Genomic DNA, 19,415 nt, shown 5'->3' with positions numbered 1-19,415 from the left:
TAAATAACAGCAAAGGTAAGTATGAGTTTAAAGTCTACAGAAAAGAAGCCATTACAAATATTCAAATAAAACCGCACTCAAATCACAACCCCAAAATTTATGTGCAATATTTATATGTTCACAGGGCATACTCCATATGCAGTGTTACACATTTAAAAAATGAGATAAACTTTCTTATTCAAGTTTTTAATGAAAATGGGTGCACCGAAAGCCAACTTAAAGTATTGCAAATCAAATTAGGAAAAAATGTTCCGTATAGAACAATAAAATTCAATCCGAGAACCATGCTTTCCCATCAGTATCATTACCGTGGATACCTTCACTACCACCAAAGTTAAGGAAAATATTTATAAAAGTTAACTATAGAGTAGTTTTTGAATCAAATCCTAATTTAAGAACAATATTAACATGTAAAATCTAGATTGCCCCTAAATAGCCAGCCTGGTACATATTTAGTTGAATGCAATTGCTCAAAAAAATATGTAGGAGAAAAATTACAAATTAGAACAAGAATTCAACAACACCAAAAAAGTTTAAATGATGGCAAACATTATTAGTCAGCAATTGCAACACATAGCAAGTTTTGCTCTGAAAAAATAAATTGAGAAAATTAAAACTCTTAATGATGAAACAACAAAAATTTGACCGTAAATTACGAGAAGCACTTGAAATACCGAGGCACCAATGTTTCCCATCGAATGGCGGAATAAATCTCGATAATGGGCAATTTGTCAAAACTAAATTTTGAACTTCATTTTTTATATTCTTGCGTAACGAAAAAAGAAGCCATTCAACTGCTGACGTCAGTTAAAATTTTTTTTATTAAACTGTTTTTTAACGTTCAAAAAATTTTGTAATATTTTACGAGCTGATGATGCTGGTATCCATAACCCAGTGAAAATTTCTCAAAATAAATTATAATTTGTATTAAGAGAATTCGTATTGTTTGATGTTTTCTTATTAATATAACATACACTCTTATACACGATGTCTACACTGAAATCATATATATTTATATATATATATATATATATATATATATATATATATATATATATATATATATATATATATATATATATATTAGCAAAGAAAAAAAAACAATATATATATATATGTATATGTACACACATGTAGTGTACACACACACACATGAAGAAAAAATAATATATATATATATATATATATATATATATATATATATATATATATATATATATATGTATACACACATGTATATATATATATAAATATACATATATACAAGATATATATCCGCAAGTTTAAAACTAAAGTTATAAAAGTTGTTTTTAATATTATATGCATATAAATGTATTCTATATGCATATAATATATATAACATATGTATACATATAATACACATATATACAATAATAATGCATACATATATGTGATTATATATATATATATATATATATTTATATATGCGTATGCATATATATATACAGCCCTCGGAATTCAAAATATTGAGGTCGGCAATAAATTGCTGACGTCAAACTGTTAGAGGTTCGCATCAGGTTAGCAAAAATAATTTGCTAACCTTATGCGAACCTCTAACAGTTTGACGTCAGCAATTTAATAAAAAAACAACCTTATGCTATATATATATATATATATATATATATATATATATATATATATATATATATATATATATATATTATATATATATATATATATATATATATATATTTATATATGCGTATGCATATATATATACAGCCCTCGGAATTCAAAATATTGAGGTCGGCAATAAATTGCTGACGTCAAACTGTTAGAGGTTCGCATAAGGTTAGCAAAAATAATTTGCTAACCTTATGCGAACCTCTAACAGTTTGACGTCAGCAATTTAATAAAAAAACAACCTTATGCTATATATATATATATATATATATATATATATATATATATATATATATATATATATATATATATATATATATATTTATTTATTTATATATATTTATATATATATATATGTTCATATATATATATGTATATTTACATGTATATATTTATATATATGTATGTATATATATGTATGTATATATATATATGTAAATTTATATATATATATATATATATATATATATATATATATATATATATATATATCTATATATATATATATATATATATATATATATATATATCTATATATATATATATATATATATATATATATATCTATATATATATATATATATATATATATATATATATATATATATATATATATAATATATATATATATATATATATATATATATATATATATATATATATATATATGTATATACTTTTTATTTAAAGACATGATAACTTTACTGGGAGGTGGCTTACAACATTTCGAGCATGTTGGGATCCAAAAACTGAAAACTGTTTTGTTTGTGGAAGTATGGAAAGGCCGAGACAGGTGGATGTTTTTTATTTTTTATCTAATCTCTGAACAAATAAAAAGAATTTTTTTTTTTTTGTGTGTGAAAATTGCTTTTAAAAAAAGAAATCATCAGTATTTGTAAACAAAAAGGTTACGTTTTGTTTTTTGATTATTTCTTTATGCTAAGTAAGTTGAAAATTTTTTTACTGATAAAGTTTAAAAATTGTTTTAAAAAAAGGCTTGATTAATTAGAAACCATTTTAAAACTATGTTTTTTATAAGTTATGTGTGTTTAAACTTCAAGTTTGGTAATTAGTGCTAATCAAATGTTAAGGTTGCAAAGTCAAGTGTCAATATATTTTTTCTAATTTATTGAATAAATTTTAAATTTTTGTTAAAATCAACTTTACAGAATTGTTGGAATTGATTTACCTTTCTTTCCAGTTTGAGAATCAGGCTTTATTAATCTGTTTAGTTGACATTATTTATGTGATAGTAGACTAGTGTTAGAATTTGATGAGGTTTCAATCCACTTTATGTCTCTGGAAGTATTGCACTCTGCCTGTTTTAGTTACTTTAGGCAATGGCCTTGTTTATAGAGGTTTGTGTTACAGAGTTTAGGGTTGAGCAAGATCTACAAATAAAAAACAACAACAAAAAGTTAAATGAGAGAAAAATGAGTAGCCTCTTTGACTGTAATGACCCCTCTGGAGCTTGCGGAAAATGAATTTAAAAAAAAACATATAATAGATAAATCTCAATATATAACCACAATTCATAAAATAGTGGATTCCATTAATGTTTTTTCAACCTATATCTCTTTAAAGAAGTAAAACAATATAATAGATTGATTCTGCATTTATGCATTTTTAAAGCAACAATTATAAAAATTTATGATTAGTTTGATTCTCTTTAAAAGAGTAGAAGCAAATATTTGTTTTACAATAATTCTTACATAATTGTTTTAATTTTATTGATTAGGTCAAATTTTTTTGAATATTTTTAAATTTATTGATTTGGTGAATGTTTTTTTAGTTTCCCAGATAAAAACCAAAAATAGAAAATCTTAACTTTTTTTATGTTACATTTGGTACTTATATTTGTTTAAAAGTTTGTTTTTAATTTATAAATTAAAATTAAAGATAAATCTTTAATAAATTTTACATTTCATTTTTAAGCAAAATTTGTTCTAGTTAATTTAGAGTTCAAAATAAAAAATCAAAATAAGATGCTATTTTGTTCATCTTTCGTTTTAATGTTTTAATAGCTTTCTAGTTTGTTAAAGTTAAATTTAGATTGATATGTTTGGATGTATAACAAGTATTGATATGTTTTTCTTGAAAATAAATTTAGATTGATATGTTTGGATGTATGGAAAACGGATTATTATCTCACTTTTCAATAACCAGTGAAGAGCAAACTACAGTGGCATCAGTAAATGCTTTTCATCCATCTCAAAATATTCTTGTATCTGGTAATGCAAGTGGGAAGATCTACGTATGGATGTGAATATTGATTTTTCAATAGATGATGCAAAGTAATAGAATTGTTTTTTTATCAGAGAAAGATATGTTATTGGCTCTAAATAAATGAATGTTTTCTACTATAGAAAACTATTTGGCAAAATAAAAGTACAAGAACCATGTTATTTTTACATCAAAATAAAAGTACAAGAACCATGTTATTTTTACATCAAAGATATTGTGTAGAACAAAAGTGAATTAGACAATGTTTTTAGCACAAAAACAGATTTTAATGACTAAAGTAAACAAAGCAAAGTTTTGTCACTCAAGGTGATTTTATAGATGCAAGCGAAACAAAGTTTATTGTTCTAGACGCTTATTTTATTTTTGGAGTATACAAACTGTAGTTCTTTGTTTTAGAATAATTTTAAACAAATCTAAAAATTTATTTGTTTTAGAATTTGTTTTTGTAATATTTTAACCTGAAAATAAAACATGTTTATAAGTCTTTTTTCTTATATCATGTATTAAAATGTAAAAAAATAATTTTCATATTTTTTTGTTAAATTCTAATTTGCCTATCGAATGTAACGGTTACGTTACCTTCAATAGGCAAATTTTTCTTATGTATTTCTGTATTTGTTAATTTGTTTAAAATGTGCTTTTTTCATAAATATATTTTAATCATGCTTATTAAATGTTTTACATTGTTGTGGAGTTTTTTAGTTTGTAAATATTTTACAATACATAATATTATATGCTTGTTTTGCAATTATAGTTATATTAGCTTAGATTTTTCTACGATTTTTGTTATTTTGATGTTTTGCTACAGTGTCATTTAATAAACTAATGGAAGTTCCGAATATTGACCAACAAATCAAGGTAACCCAAATTTTTGCTTATTTAAAAAGTTTATGTTTAATATTTTTATTTTAGTTATTTTTTTGGTTATTTTTCGTTTATAATTGGTTATTTGTTACACATTTTTAAAAAATTCTTTCTTTTCAAAGCACTTTACATAAAAAAGTAGTTTTTTTCAATTGTAAACTTGAAAATTGAAAATGTTATTTTTTACAGTAAGCTTTGTTTGTTTTTAAAATCAAAATCTGTATATAAATTTTCATATAAAATTGGTATGTTTTTAAAAAAATTATTTTGTGACCTTTTTCTAAATTTCTCTCATAAAATATATAAAATATGTAACTTTTTGTGTGACATTTCTCTAAATATCTATTATAAAGTATACAAAACACCTAAATTTTTGTAACATTTCTCTAAATTTCTGTCATAAAATATAATGCGTAAATTTTTTGGAAAACCTATATTCATTTAACTTGTTTAATTTTGTCTCAATTTTAATTTTATTTAATATCAAATAAAAGTATCTTTAAAATAAAAATAACTATTGTATGAGTGTTACCTAATTAAAATCTTATTTATATTCTTTGAATTTTAAGATCGCAATTTAAAAAAAAAAATATTTTTACTAGAAGAATATTCCAGTTTACTAGAATACTTGGTTTACTCAAAGTATATTTCAGAGTGAAAATATTGTTGGTTTTATTATAAAGGTTTTATTGGTTGGTTTTATTTATTATTCAATTTCTACTTACTACGCTTAGATTTTTTAACTGGAACTACTAAAACATCAGGACACAAAAGTTTTATTTCATGTAGTTTTGAAGATGTTGTTGGTGGAGAAAAATGTAAAGCAGTTTGATTATTAAACAATAATATACAATCAGTATATACAAAACAATTTTATAGGTCTATTATATATCCAAGTTTTTAAACAATAAATTTTTTAACAAGTTTTTTTTATGAAGGCTCGCACATACATACATATAACCCTCGAAATCAACTTTCCTGATTTCGAGGGTTATATGTATGTATGTATATTTATAAAATTTTTCTTATGGTTTATAAGTATTACTTTTAGGAATCCTTCGATGAGTTCAGCATGTTTCATTCTGATAATATTGATTTAATAAATTCCAATAAAGATGAAGATACTCAAAGTGTACCGCTCAATAAAAATTATATATTAAAAGATCCCATATATTCTGAAGAAGCAGAAAAAACAAAAAACATTATTTTCACAGAAAGCGATGAAGAAATTATCGATATTGAAGAATTTAAATCAGAAGCTGACATGGAGAATTTAGTAATTTATTTTAGTAATTTTAAAACTTTTTGATTTCATTTTTAAAGATTAACACCTTTTTGATTTTTGTTATTCATTTGTTTTTTTTTCACACCAATACTGTTAAACCAATAATGAAATATTATTTATTGGGTTTATCAAAAAGTTAATTCTTCTTGGTGTAAATATAAAATGTTTAATTTCTTTAATTAAAATTTTTAAATATTTTTGATCTATAGTTTGGAGTTATATACTTTCTTTAGATTAATCTAATAAGATAAGTTTTTACTTTTTTTTTGTTTCACCAATTATATAGCCTGCCAAAAATCAGCACAACATTTGAATATGTTATTTCATGTAATAATACAAACAGACAAGATTTTCCAAGATTTTATTAATCTTATTTTATTAATTTTAGGGTGTTGCTTTGTTCTAAATTCACATACTTCCTAAAACCATTTAAATTCTTGGTGAACTGATTTCAATAACTGCACAGTCCTATACCCTGATTGTTTATACAGAATTTTTAAAGATTAATACTTTTATAAGTACAGTTAAAAGTTATCAATTGTTTTTCTAAATATATACTTACCAAACTTTTCTCTTTAATTACAAAAAAGTTTTCTACATCCTGCTCTTCTATATGAACTTTAAGAGTAATATTCAATTTGATATTTCTGAAATTTTTAAAAAATATTTTGATATTTTTATAATATTTATATTAGTCTACCTAAAACATCTTTGAACAATATTGTTAAAGTGTTGTTCTTAGATGTCTTTCAAAAACAATATTGGTAAAGTGTTGTTCTTAGATGTCTTTTATATAAATTTCCCCCAAATATATTATGCTAATGCAGGTAAATTACAAACCAATTTGGATTTTTTAAGATCATGCAAAATGCATTTTTTTTTTTAATTTTTGCTTACACAGATACTAATGCAAAAAATTTATTTATTAAATATGTAAACTAGATATGTTGACATTTTTTTAGATGCTCTTTGCTACATTTCTAGTAAACAAAAGCGAATGAACTACATTACTAAAACTTTTGACATACCGCTCATATACGGAATTCTGATTGCAATCCATTTGTATTTTTATTGTACCACTCACAAAGGAAAGTCCATTAACAATTTTATGAATACATAAATTTTATCAATACGGAAGTGCAGCCCAAACTATAGTTTTGTAAAAACTAATAAATGTAATTAACAACTATTTACATAATGCCATCCCCCATCTGCCCTTTTAACATTCTCTTATTCAAAAATCACCTGTTGTAAATATATTTAAAATTTATTGAAACTAACTCATCAATATTATTTCTTATTACACCAGGAATAATATTTTTAATATATTAAACAATAATAAAACAAAGTCAGTTCAGAGAATGGTTGTTCCATACTATCAACATTCAACACAAATAAAAAGTTATTTTTATTACGGTTTTTTATATGCTGTATAATGTATGATTATATAATTATATATTATTTTTATAGAACTTTTAGTCGGGCTAAAAATTTAAATATAATAAAGTTATATGTATATCTTTATTTATAACATTTTTGCTTTATCTCCAACATCCTCTTTAGATTGACTCAACTATTTTGCCTTGTTGTAAAATCTATTTTATATTGTGAATTTTGATATTTTACCAGGTGTAAATGTTGAGCATGTGAAATGCTTGGTGTACACTTACATACCAGTTGCAATTTTGTGTGAAGTTGGAACTGATGTTTGAATACTTTAACTATTCTTTTACGTGTTTTTGTTTAGTAACCCCTAGCTTGTGCTCAGTTTCTCATTGTACTTCTGTGGGTGGTTCAATGCTATGGTCTCACTGAAACCTTTATTTTATACTTCTTCATCAAACTCACCCTGTCATTGTACTTTTTACTATTAACTTAAGGATATTAGTAGGAAATCTTTTAGTTTCAGACAAATGTGGAAGCTTTTATTTCGTCACATTGGTTTCTAATTGAACCTCAGTGGTTCTATTCATTGGTTTATAATTGAGCCTTTTTCTACTCATTGGTTTCTATTGAGACTCAGTGGTTCTATTCAGTGGTTTTAATCTTTTTGTGCAACAGCTCTTTTTTAATTATAATCATCTACACAAGCCCAACTTTCTTGAGAACAAACTTTTTTTATCATTGCAAGAAGTTAATGCAAAAATGTATTATTTGATACTGAGGTTGATTATTTTCAACAATAAATAAGATTTTGTAAAACACTTGTTAAATAGTGTGGAGAGTAATAAATAGAATTATGGGTTTAAAAAGTTCCTTGCAATTGAGTATTTGCTTATTATTTTGGAGAGATAATAAAATCACACCCTTGTATGAGAAAATATTAGGCTTGTATTTATTAATGAAACTATTAATAAATAAATGACACAAATGATTTATTACTATTAAATTTTTATTAATAAATTATTACTATTAAAGAAGTTTTTAAAAACTTCTGTGATAAATAAAGGATTTAGTAATCAGAAAATATTTATATTATCTTCTGGTTCTAAAAGCTAGCTTAGACATTTTTCAGAAACAAACCTATTTTATATGTGCATATTTATATTAGTCTATATATTGTATTATATATATATATATATATATATATATATATATATATATATATATATATATATATATATATATATATATATATATATATATATATTATCACCTTATAAGCTAAAAAAATAATATAATAATCCGTATCTCATCCAAAACTCTTAATGAAACTTAATGAAACAAACCTATTTTATATGTGCATATTAGTCTATATATTGTATTATATATATATATATATATATATATATATATATATATATATATATATATATATATATATATATATATATATATATATATATATATATAAATATATATGGAAAATAGTCATAGCTCTCTAGTCTCAACATTAATAATTTAAAAAAATGCAAAAATTAAAAGGAAATAGTAATCAGAAAATGGTGGATGTTTGTGTCAGATAATTCCTTTTTGCACCAGTTTTTTTGCAGCAATAAAACGCTTGTTGCCAAGAGAGTTTTTTTGATGAATAAGAATTAATGACAATTAAAAATAGGACTTTCTCAAAAAGATAAAAACAATGTGCTAGAGTTTGAAATTGAAAACAAGCAGTAGTTGTAAGAAGTGCAATAATTAATCTGATGTAGAAAAAGCATGATAGTTTTAGTGAGATCATAGTATGGTTTGAGATTTTAGTGAGATTATAGTATGGTTTGATTTTCTAATGGGAAACAAGGAGGAACTGGCAATCAAGCAGCAAGGTAAGTAATTTAAGTTGTCTGAAAAATAAGTCACATAATTAAATCACCATCTGGCAAAAAAAAAATTCAGAGTAATAAAAGTTGAATTTCAATATTAGTAGGGTTAATGCTATTGAAACTGATAATCATTAAAGTCTTGTTTAACAACAGTATTGGCAAAGTTAAATTTGATTAGAATTAACGTTGAAAAGATTGCAGTTTTGTGAAACAAGAAGATGTTAAAGAGCTACTAGGAAGAGTTAAGGAAATCATACTACCTGTCAACTTTTGAAACCATTAAACTTGATTTAATTAAAAATAAATAAAGAAGTTCTAAAATTTGTATTCTCATTAGAAAACAAAATGAGTTGCATAGCCACAACAACAAAGGCGCAAGTAAAAAATCATGAGTATAATCTAGAAGGTCCAGGCAGAAGGCTGGTGTAGATTTAACACAGGTTAACATCAATGTCAGTATTTGTAAACCTGTGTTACATCTATGCCAGCCTTTACTTAGTCTTGGCTTCTGTGGCAAAGACTAAGTAAAGTCTTTGCCTAAGAGGTTAAGTATACTGCATACTTGGGTATTAGGGTGTCCTAAAAATGATGAGAATTTGAAAATCAATAGACTATACACTCTAAGCTATGTGATTTGATCTATAAAGATAGAATATATAAAAAGTTTTAATCTAAAGTTAGTAACTTTGCTAAAAATAAGAAATTCAGAAAAATTTGTATTTTTTTTTTACGGTTTTATGCTCATATTACAGAGATGATTTTCCTTTAATAAATATTAAAAATTCTAAATTACAAATTTATTTTGCACAATTGAATAATGAAACACAACAGTTCAGAGATCACAATGGTAAAATCACAATGGTAAAATCACAATGGTAAAATCACAATGGTAAAATCACAATGGTAAAATCACAATGGTAAAATCACAATGGTAAAGTCACAATGGTAAAATCACAATGGTAAAATCACAATGGTAAAATCACAATGGTAAAAACCCTTTTTTAATAAATTAAAAGGAAAAGAAAACAGTTATAAAATATTAGCTTTCGTGAGTTGACCTTTTGGCATTTTTGCTTGCAATTTTTTTCTATGATCTTTTGCAACAATCATTATATTTTGCCTCTGATCTTCATTTGCAGATGTTATTGTGTAATCTTGATTTTTCTTTTAGTGCAGTTGTTAATAGTAGAGAGGTATTTAACAAATAAACAGAACTTACAACAACTTTCAGGATTCTCCCAAGATTTTACTCCACCATAAAACTCCAATAATTTCAAAAAGATACCAAGACTCTGAACCAACCAGAAGAGTTTTTTTCAGAATCAAAAACTGGAATATTTTGAGGATACCCAATCTAGAATGTAGAAGTAGAAAATTTAAGTAGGTTTTTAATCATTTTAATTTTTTTTCATTGTCTTCAACATTATTATCTCCAATCCCTAACACAGCAAACTGAGGAGTTAGATACCAAGAGTGTCATTTTATACTCTTTGATAAAGACTTTTAACTGATCATCGTATTGTTCTCTTATTTTAAGACTTGCCCTGAAAGCATCAAGGTCATTCTTAGGTGTTTTTAAAAACTGAGAGCTTTTTAAAAACCATGGTGCATAAATAAAAACTTCCTTTCTGTCATTATTTTAAACCTCATTTTCTGCCTTTTCTGTCATTATTTTAACAACATTTTTTATCATTTCTAATGTAAGGAGGTAAATTTTGTTTTCCATAAAACTTTCTTCATAAAAAGCACTATGTTGGTGGAGTTTAAAACTAGTTACATTTCCACAAAAATGAAAAACGACAAGCTGGCAAAGGTTATATTAATCAACTCTTGCAAAAGCATTTTTGAGCAGAGCTTTAGAACAGAAAGTAAGGCCTTCTTTTGTAAAGGTGTATAACACTGAATTGACTTCTAGGTTATCCCAACTCATTTTTACAATAGAAGATTTCCTTAAATGCTACGTGTATGAAAACGATTGGGAAGCTGAAAATGAAGATCAGCTACAAAAAAGAATCCATTCTTGTGAAAAGTTGATAAAAGACTTGTGCAAGGTATGTGCGAACATGTATACAAAAAAGTTGATGCCATACCTCGTAATGGTGAGAAAGCATTATTTCAGTCCTGAAAGTAAAAAACTAATGTATTGCCTAATATTTGTACTAATTTTTTGTTCATTAAACTTTTTGTTGTACTATTACTGCTTGTGTTTATTTTGTGCTGAATTTTTGTTACCAGGGGTTACATGTGATGCCTGCATAACAACCATGTTAAGGGGAGGTTTTAAATTCAGCAATTGAATTGCTCCTTCATATTTCTCCATGTTATTACTGGTTGTATCACAGCAGCAAGCAAACAGTTGATTAACACACTCGAAATATTCTAATAATTTTAATAGCTCTATTGCCTAACATGCTCCAAACAATATATTGTCCCAATCTGGAGAACTAATACTCACAGCCAATCTGTTATAAACATTGGATATTTTAAGATCTTCTGAAATTTCTTTAACTAGTTTAATCTTAAAATGTAGAAGTAGTCTTTACCTCTTAGTAAATCAATTATTTACTTTTTTAGAAGGTTCCAGGTAATTCAGCCCTGTTGGCTGAATTACCTGGAACCGTTTTCTGTGAACAGAAGACCTAGAGATGTTTAAATCTTTAAAATTAACATTAGATTCCGCAAAAATCACAGACATAATTGCGGTCTGAGGTCGTATATTAATATTAGATCTTGTTGCCTCGATTGATTTTGCTTCAATAAGTTCATCAGGAGTAAGCTCTATGATTATTTTAGCCATTTTCTTTAATCTAAAAATGTTTTAATAAATTTAGTTTTTATTTAAATTTGTAGTTAAATTAATATAACTATATTAAAATTAAAGTTGTTCTAAAAATAAAATAAATACTTGTACAATAAAAATTATTTTTAATATCGTAGTAGTTCACAATTAACTTTTTTTTTTTTCTTTATAACTTTTTCGTCATATTCATTATCTATTGAAAAGTCAAAGTTTCAGTTGGGTATTTCAAATCCATCTAAATTTTTATTACATATTGTTATACTACTATCCTGGCCCCCCCTGAGTTCTATGAATCTCTTTTTGTTTTTGTTTTTCTATAGTTAGAAATCTGAGTCTCCTCTTTTCAATTCTAGCTCTGTAAGCTGCATCATCTTTTTCCTCAATGTACATTTTCCTTTTTTTTTATTTAGTCTTTAAAAAATTCTAGATCATTTCCAACTACTTCCAGATCATTATTAGTTGCTCTTATTTTCTGCTCAAAATCCATTTTAAGGAGATTACAAGACATTCCATGTAAAAATATGAATTGGTACATTCCATGTTAAAAGCAAATTAAAATTGATATTGTGAACACTTCTGCATTTTTGAGTTTAAAATATTTAACAAGTTACATTCTACTACAGAAATTTATAAACATTGTTAAGCTTATCTAATAAATCTTTCTGTATGATTTTAGCAACAATACTTTTTTTATAACAATTATTAAAAAAACTCGAAAGTAATAAAAATAGGGAAAAAAAATTTATATCCAATCTTTCAAAATATACATCTTGCTATTGTCAACTAGATGAATCATGACATATGGGTATTTTCTTTTTCTACAGACCAAATCCCAAATATTTGAGAGTATTTTTTTGTTTTGTTTTGTTTTGTTTTTGGGACACCCTATTAGGTATATATATACCGCATCCACTATTGTCAACAAGACAATACTTTGATGCAGTATACATATACCCAAGTATTTTTACTCATTAAATAACATTATAGATCTAGACATGATAACTAATTTCAGGCTTAATATTTTCAAGTTGAATATATTGTTTGAACTTATTAAAACTCAAGAAATCTATTTATTGGCCTTGCTATTATTCTACTATATATTTTTTGTATACTTTTCTTCAATATATTTCTTACTATTATGTAAACAGTGTTCACAATTAAGTCTATTATTATTCTAAGCTTTTAGATTTTTTGTTTATCCCAAATTGCTTTTATTGAAAAGTCACTTGTTTTAAAAATAATTTTAAAGATCATTTATTATCATTGTTTTAATCTTTTTTTTTTGAAGCTTTGTCTAGAACTGTATAAGCTTAGAATTAGGCTTTGCTTTTTAAAAACTAATGGTTTCATATTAAAGTCATAAAAAACTACATATTTTATGTTTCAAATATTTTCAACTACTTTTTAATATTTTTCATATTGCCTTTGTAAAACTTTATACATTTTTTCATATTTTGATGTTGTTCTCGATAAAATTTGAATTTAATTAAGAAATTAAAAATAGAGTAAGCAATTTTTAATCATAACATTTTTAAAAAAATGTTCAAATCAATAAAAGTTATTTAAACCTCGATTTCATAAAAAACTAGATGTAAAAAAGCTATAATTTTATATAGTCAATCATTAAAATAATGGTTAAAATATTTGCTCAAACCAACTGCAAAACCTACTCTAAAATATATATATATATATATATATATATATATATATATATATATATATATATATATATATATATTTCCATACGCGTTAATGAATACGAGATAAAACATAACTAAAGGTAACTGAGACGCATCAGGAATAGTTGAATACACCTAACATTGTTGTGGTTCAATTAACTGGAGCAAACCAAAAATTATTTCTATTATTCCTAATAACTATACGCGTAAGGTTCGAAAAGCAATTGAAATACAATCGCAGAATGTCTTAAAACGCGACAATGGTAACTTAGTGATGACACGCTATTGGACACCACTTTTTGTTAAACTTAACAAGTCTAAATCTGCTACGTTGCAATGACATCATTTTTGTTTTTAGTTTTTATGAATTTTGTATAACGGTTTTTTTTAGTTTGATAATATTTAATATTGATAGTTCGGCTTATACTATATAAGCCGAACTATCAATATTAAATAATAAAAATACTATATAACCAAACATGATGTTTTTTATCAATTAAATATATATATATATATATATACATACATACATACATACATACATACATACATACATACATACATACATACATACATACATATATATATACGTGTGTGACCTTTTTGTGTGTTTATTATGTTTTATCTTATTATATTGTTGTTTACTTCCTGTATTTAAACATAAGTTTTTTTAAGAAGCTTAAAAAAAGTCATGTTTAAAGTTATTATTTTGTTTATTTATTGTGTTATTAGTTGTTGTATTTTATATTTTATTTTTAATATTATTTATAAGAAGCTTAAAAAAAGTTATGTTTAAAGTCATTATTTTGTTTATTTATTGTGTTATTTGTTGTTGTTTTTTATATTTTATTTTTAATATTATTTTGTTAATATTGTTAAATAGTTTTATTCATAAAATCTAGAAACCATGTTCTTCACTTGCTACTTGGGTGCAGTGTGATCAAGAACATTGTCAAAAATGGCGACTCATTGAGAATGAGCCTCTTCCTGAGGAAAACCATAAATGGGAGTGTTGCATGAGTAAAAGTAAATAAGTTTTATTTTTTACAATTTCCAAATATTTAAGTTTTATTAATTATTTCAAAAAGCGGCTAGTTTTTATTATTATTATTTTTTGTACTTTTGTATTTTAGATTCTTGTAGAAATAAATGTGAATTTTCACAGGAAACAATGCCGAGTGATAATGAAGAAACGCTTAATACATCATTTTTACCTGGAGATCTTGTTCTTGGTAAAATGCCAGGATATCCTTGGTAATAATTATTGTAGTAATACATTTATTTTAGTTTTTTTAAGATGAATATTTTTTAACTATAATCAGCCATAAAATATAGTTGACATGAATTACCAGTGCAAACGTCAACAATAAATGTAATATACAGTAAGATATAAAATATAATTGAAGTACAATAAGATAAACAGTTCGTCGAACTGTATATCTTATTGTACTTCAATTGTAAAATATTTTATATAAAGTAAAATTTTAATGGTTTACTGCTATAAAGAAAAGGATTACTGCTATAAAAAAGGCTGATTATAAAATGTTTTGAGAAAGTTGCGTACTGGTTGTTAAATATTTTGAATCCCACCACTCATCTTACTGCACTTTTATCAAACTTTGATAAAAATATTTTTGTTAAAATATTTCTTGGGGCCCTTCTAGGTGTCTCAAGAAATTTTTCCCTTAAAATAAAAATAGTTAACTAGCTCAACATACCCCAGAGTAAATTAGAGCAAACTATTAAAATGAATTTTGATAGTTTGCTCTAATTTACTGTCAATGTATTATTAACTGCAAACTTTATATAAATTTTTTTACAATTTAGTTTGGCAACAATTTTAAGCCAAAAATTTAATATTATTTTAATCCGGTAGCAAATAATAGTTCGTATAATAAGCCAAAACAGTAGCCCACTTTTTTTCTAGGTAAAAAAGTCCCCTGAAATTTTTTTTTTTAATTTATTTTCTTAAAGATAAACATTCTCAAAATTAGTTAATACTATGAGCCCGTGAACAACTTGCCCCGTGAAAAATCTGCCAACTTATCTTTACTCACAAAAGTTTGTTTTTCAAATGATAACCTATAGATCCTGAATAACGGCAACTATTGAAAAGTAAACTGACTGAAAAAAATATATATAAATCAATTTTGATTGGAATCTGTACGATATATTTTGTTCGAAAAAATACCCGAATCCCAGTATGTCTTATGCTTACGCACAAATCCTTAAAATACTTCAGTGAAAAATGAAATGATCAATAAGGAATGTTTCGTGTAATTTCTGGCAACTTTTGATGAACGGTTCCTTATATAAACGCAATTTGTCAACTTTCTCTTACTGCCAACTGTCTCTGCTATCCCCTACATATTTATTTATGTATACAATTTTATAAATACGCATGTTTCCGATATATATATTTTGTATATTTTGTACGCATGTTTCCGATATATATATTATTTATATTTTGGTTCTAAAATACATATAATAATATTATTTATAATTATAATGGTCTTGACTGTTTTTGAGGTGGCCTGGTATTATTGAAGATGATCCTGATTTTGAAAGTTTCTTTGATTGTCAGATAAGAGGAGATAAGGAAGTTGTAAGTAAAGCATAGCCTTTTTTTTTTTATTTCTTAAATCATAGCGAATATAATTGCGTTAAATTAGTTGCGTTAGTTTAAAAAATTTAAAGCTTTTAAATTAAGCATTAATTTATAATAGATTAGCTTTCATGTAACTTTTTTTGGTAAAGAAGCATCAAGAGCATGGCTGCAAAAAACCTCGATTGCAAATTTTGACGGACATGAAAAATTAGAGGATTTAGGTCCTGTATGTATATTTGAGTTTTATGCGTGTTTAAATATTTTGAATATTAAGGATAGTAAATATATATAACAGTAAAAGTATTATTTCAATACTTAATTATATTTAGTTTTATCTTTTAGCTGTCTTATCAAGGCAAAAGTTTTCGTAAAAAAGTTCTTGAAGCCTTGAAGGAGGCAACCAAGGCTCTTGATATGACTAAAGAGGTATTATTTTTATATTTTGAGATTTATAGTTTAAAAATATAGAAGTTTTCTATAGAAACCATAGTAAGTATTGTGTGTTCGATTTACTAGAAAAGACTTCGAAAATACGCTTTTATGACAAGACATAAAGAAGGAAATGCAAAAAGTGAGAAAGTTAGAAAAAATAGAAGTTTTTGTGAAAGATAATGAGTATAGATAGTATAGTTGAAACTGTTTTTTACATTTGCAAAAAGTTTCATTTGCAAGATATAACAAGTTTAACTTGCAAAGATATATCTGAATTTATGTTGTAGTTATCTTTTGACTTGTGTTTGCATTTGCTGTTTTTTAGTTCAGTTTTTTTTTTTCAGTTCGATCTAAATCTAAAGAAAAAAAAGAAAGCATACCAATTCAAGAGATTAAAGAAAAAAAAGAAAGTATAACAGTTAATGAGGTTAAAGAAAGAAAAGAAAGTATACCAATTCAAGAAATTAAAAAAAAAAAAGAAAGTATACCAATTCAAGAGGTTCAAAAAAAAAAGGTTTAACTATTCATAAGGTTAAATTAGATGTTGCAAATGCCAAAAATGTTTATTCTGAAGAAATACAGAAAAATTGTTACAATAGTAATGGTGGTCAAGTTAATAAGTTAAAAGATAATCCTAAAAAAAAACCATTTAATGATACAATTATTTCTTCAGATATAAGTGAGGAATTAACACCGAGTCAGGAACACGCGGAAAAAATGATAGAAAAATATGTTACTGCTGAAACGTTACTTGCTTTCAAGTCTAATTATAACAACGATAGTATTAACGTTCTGAAAAAAATAAAAGCTACTTCTTCCAAATCTAAGAAAAGAAAAAATCAGATTAATGAATCGGTTTTCTGTAATGAATCTGATGTTAGTAAAAAAATAAAAATTTCAAAAAATTGCGTGGAGAAAAAAATATCCAGTAAAAAAAAATTAATTGAACAAAATCTGGATGGCTTAGGCGGTTCAGTTATTACTCAAGTTCTTAACAATGAAAAAACCTTCATTGTTCAAAATGATGTTTCTGTCAGTAATTCAAAAAAGAGAAAAAAAGAAGAAAAACAGATCATTAATACACAATCTGCAAATCAAATAAAATTAAAAAAAAGTGTTGGAGAGAAAAGGAAAAAAATTGAAACTCAAAATTTATCGAAACAAAAAATTTGTGTTAATATTGAATCTAAAATAGAACATAAATCCCTTTCAGGCGTCAAGAAAAATTCAAAAGTCTCGTGTAAAGCAAAAGTTGAAACATTTCAGAATGTTAAGAAATTCAAGAATGTTAAAAAACTAGATAAATCCGAGCTAATAAAGGAAAGTAGTGAACTTTTGATTGACAGAAAACATTCTGACGAAACTGAAAAACCAATTATAGAAGCTTGTATTGCTGAAGTATCTCCTAACATTGAAATAAATGCAAAACCTTTACTAGCTGATCAAGATATGCCAAAGGATATAAGTTTAGATCCTTGTGGTGGAAATTCATCTATCAAAGAAGTATCGAAATTGGATCCACATAAAAAAAAAATAATGGACACAGAAAAAATCTCAAGCATTCAAAACAAACCAGCGATAAATTCTGATAATGATGTTAAGAATGAAACTAGCATTACCAGTCCGACTAACAATAAAATCGGCTTTAAATCGACACAAATCGTTTCGTGTCAGTTAAAACCTACCTTTATAAAAAAAGGAATTCCCTCTAAAAAATCTGTTTTTAAAGCACCTGTCAAAAGTGAAGTTGCTAATTCAACGCCTCCAAATAAAGTATCAATAACATCTTTTAAAACAAATCCTTTAAGTTGTTCTTCAAACGTTGCATCTGAAATTTTAAAACGTGTTGATGAAAATGAATCGAATTCTTTAGTGTTTAATGAAGAAGTTGAAGGTTGTTTTTTTTTAATGTTAATCCTTAGGTTTATATATCAGTAAAAAGACTTTTATTTGCTTTAATATTCTCATATTTTCATTTGAAGGTGGCGTTGATATCGGATTAGAAATGAATCTATCCTTACAATTGGATGACGTGTCGTCAGTTTTACCAAGTAGCTCTCCAGAGTTTTAAAAGACATCAAAACGCTTAAAAAGATTCGTCGAGTTCTTTTAAATGAATTATTTTTTAAATTTATAGTTCTTAATGTTTATAACTTACATTATTATTAGTTATTACGTGAGTTTTCATATTGGTTTGGAATAGATTTATGAATTGTTGTTAACTTTTATAAATGTTAAAAGGTGTTAATTGTAAACTTTTCTAAATGTTAAAAGGTGTTAAATGTAAACTTTTCTAAATGTTAAAAGGTGTTTTTAAGGTGGTAGTACCCATAAAAACAGGCTGAAAATTTTTTTTTTTAATTTCAATTTTAACAATTTTCATTTATTCATAATGTCTACTCTAATAATAAAAAAAAGTCCAAAAAAAAATAATCAAAAGGCCTAAATTACCTTTAATAGATTTGGTACTGGAAAATAAAGCAACTCCCTTAGCAACGGCAAAATAGATATATTTCTTGCAATATCTTGAAAAATACAAGTCCAATTTGTATAGTTTTTTTGTGTGCTTATGACTAAATTGTACCTTAAGAACTCTTGT

General features: G+C 25.0%; 2 protein-coding genes across 4 annotated transcripts in view; both read left to right on the top strand.

Moving 5' to 3' along the window:
• Positions 1-4,308, top strand: part of LOC100204875 (WD repeat-containing protein 76) — a 52,399-nt gene extending 48,091 nt beyond the window's left edge. Inside the window, exons 14-15 of the mRNA XM_065799670.1 lie at positions 2,335-2,437; positions 3,755-4,308. Coding sequence (XP_065655742.1) covers positions 2,335-2,437; positions 3,755-3,910 — 259 coding nt within the window. The 3' untranslated portion in view covers positions 3,911-4,308. The remainder of the gene's footprint in view (positions 1-2,334; positions 2,438-3,754) is intronic.
• Positions 4,309-4,636: 328 nt separating this feature from the next.
• LOC100208542 (zinc finger CW-type PWWP domain protein 1) lies at positions 4,637-19,122 on the top strand. Of its 3 annotated transcripts, XM_065799668.1 has the most exons (10): positions 4,637-4,746; positions 5,804-6,028; positions 14,679-14,802; positions 14,910-15,030; positions 16,306-16,381; positions 16,503-16,610; positions 16,727-16,810; positions 16,901-16,955; positions 17,161-18,710; positions 18,799-19,122. In XM_065799668.1, the coding sequence occupies exons 1-9, from the start codon at positions 4,714-4,716 to the stop codon at positions 17,334-17,336; spliced, it is 1,002 nt and encodes a 333-aa protein (XP_065655740.1). In that variant the 5' UTR covers positions 4,637-4,713; the 3' UTR covers positions 17,337-18,710; positions 18,799-19,122. The 3 variants fall into 3 exon arrangements, with proteins under 3 accessions (XP_065655740.1, XP_065655741.1, XP_065655739.1); XM_065799669.1 differs by lacking the exons at positions 16,901-16,955; positions 18,799-19,122 and having other exon boundaries at positions 4,640-4,746; positions 17,161-17,738; XM_065799667.1 differs by lacking the exons at positions 4,637-4,746; positions 5,804-6,028; positions 14,679-14,802; ... (3 more) ...; positions 16,727-16,810; positions 16,901-16,955.
• The last annotated feature ends 293 nt before the right edge of the window (positions 19,123-19,415 follow it).

Source organism: Hydra vulgaris, chromosome 06, assembly GCF_038396675.1.
Source record: "Hydra vulgaris chromosome 06, alternate assembly HydraT2T_AEP".
NCBI lineage: Eukaryota > Metazoa > Cnidaria > Hydrozoa > Anthoathecata > Hydridae > Hydra > Hydra vulgaris.
This window is presented reverse-complemented; position numbering and strand designations above follow the sequence as displayed.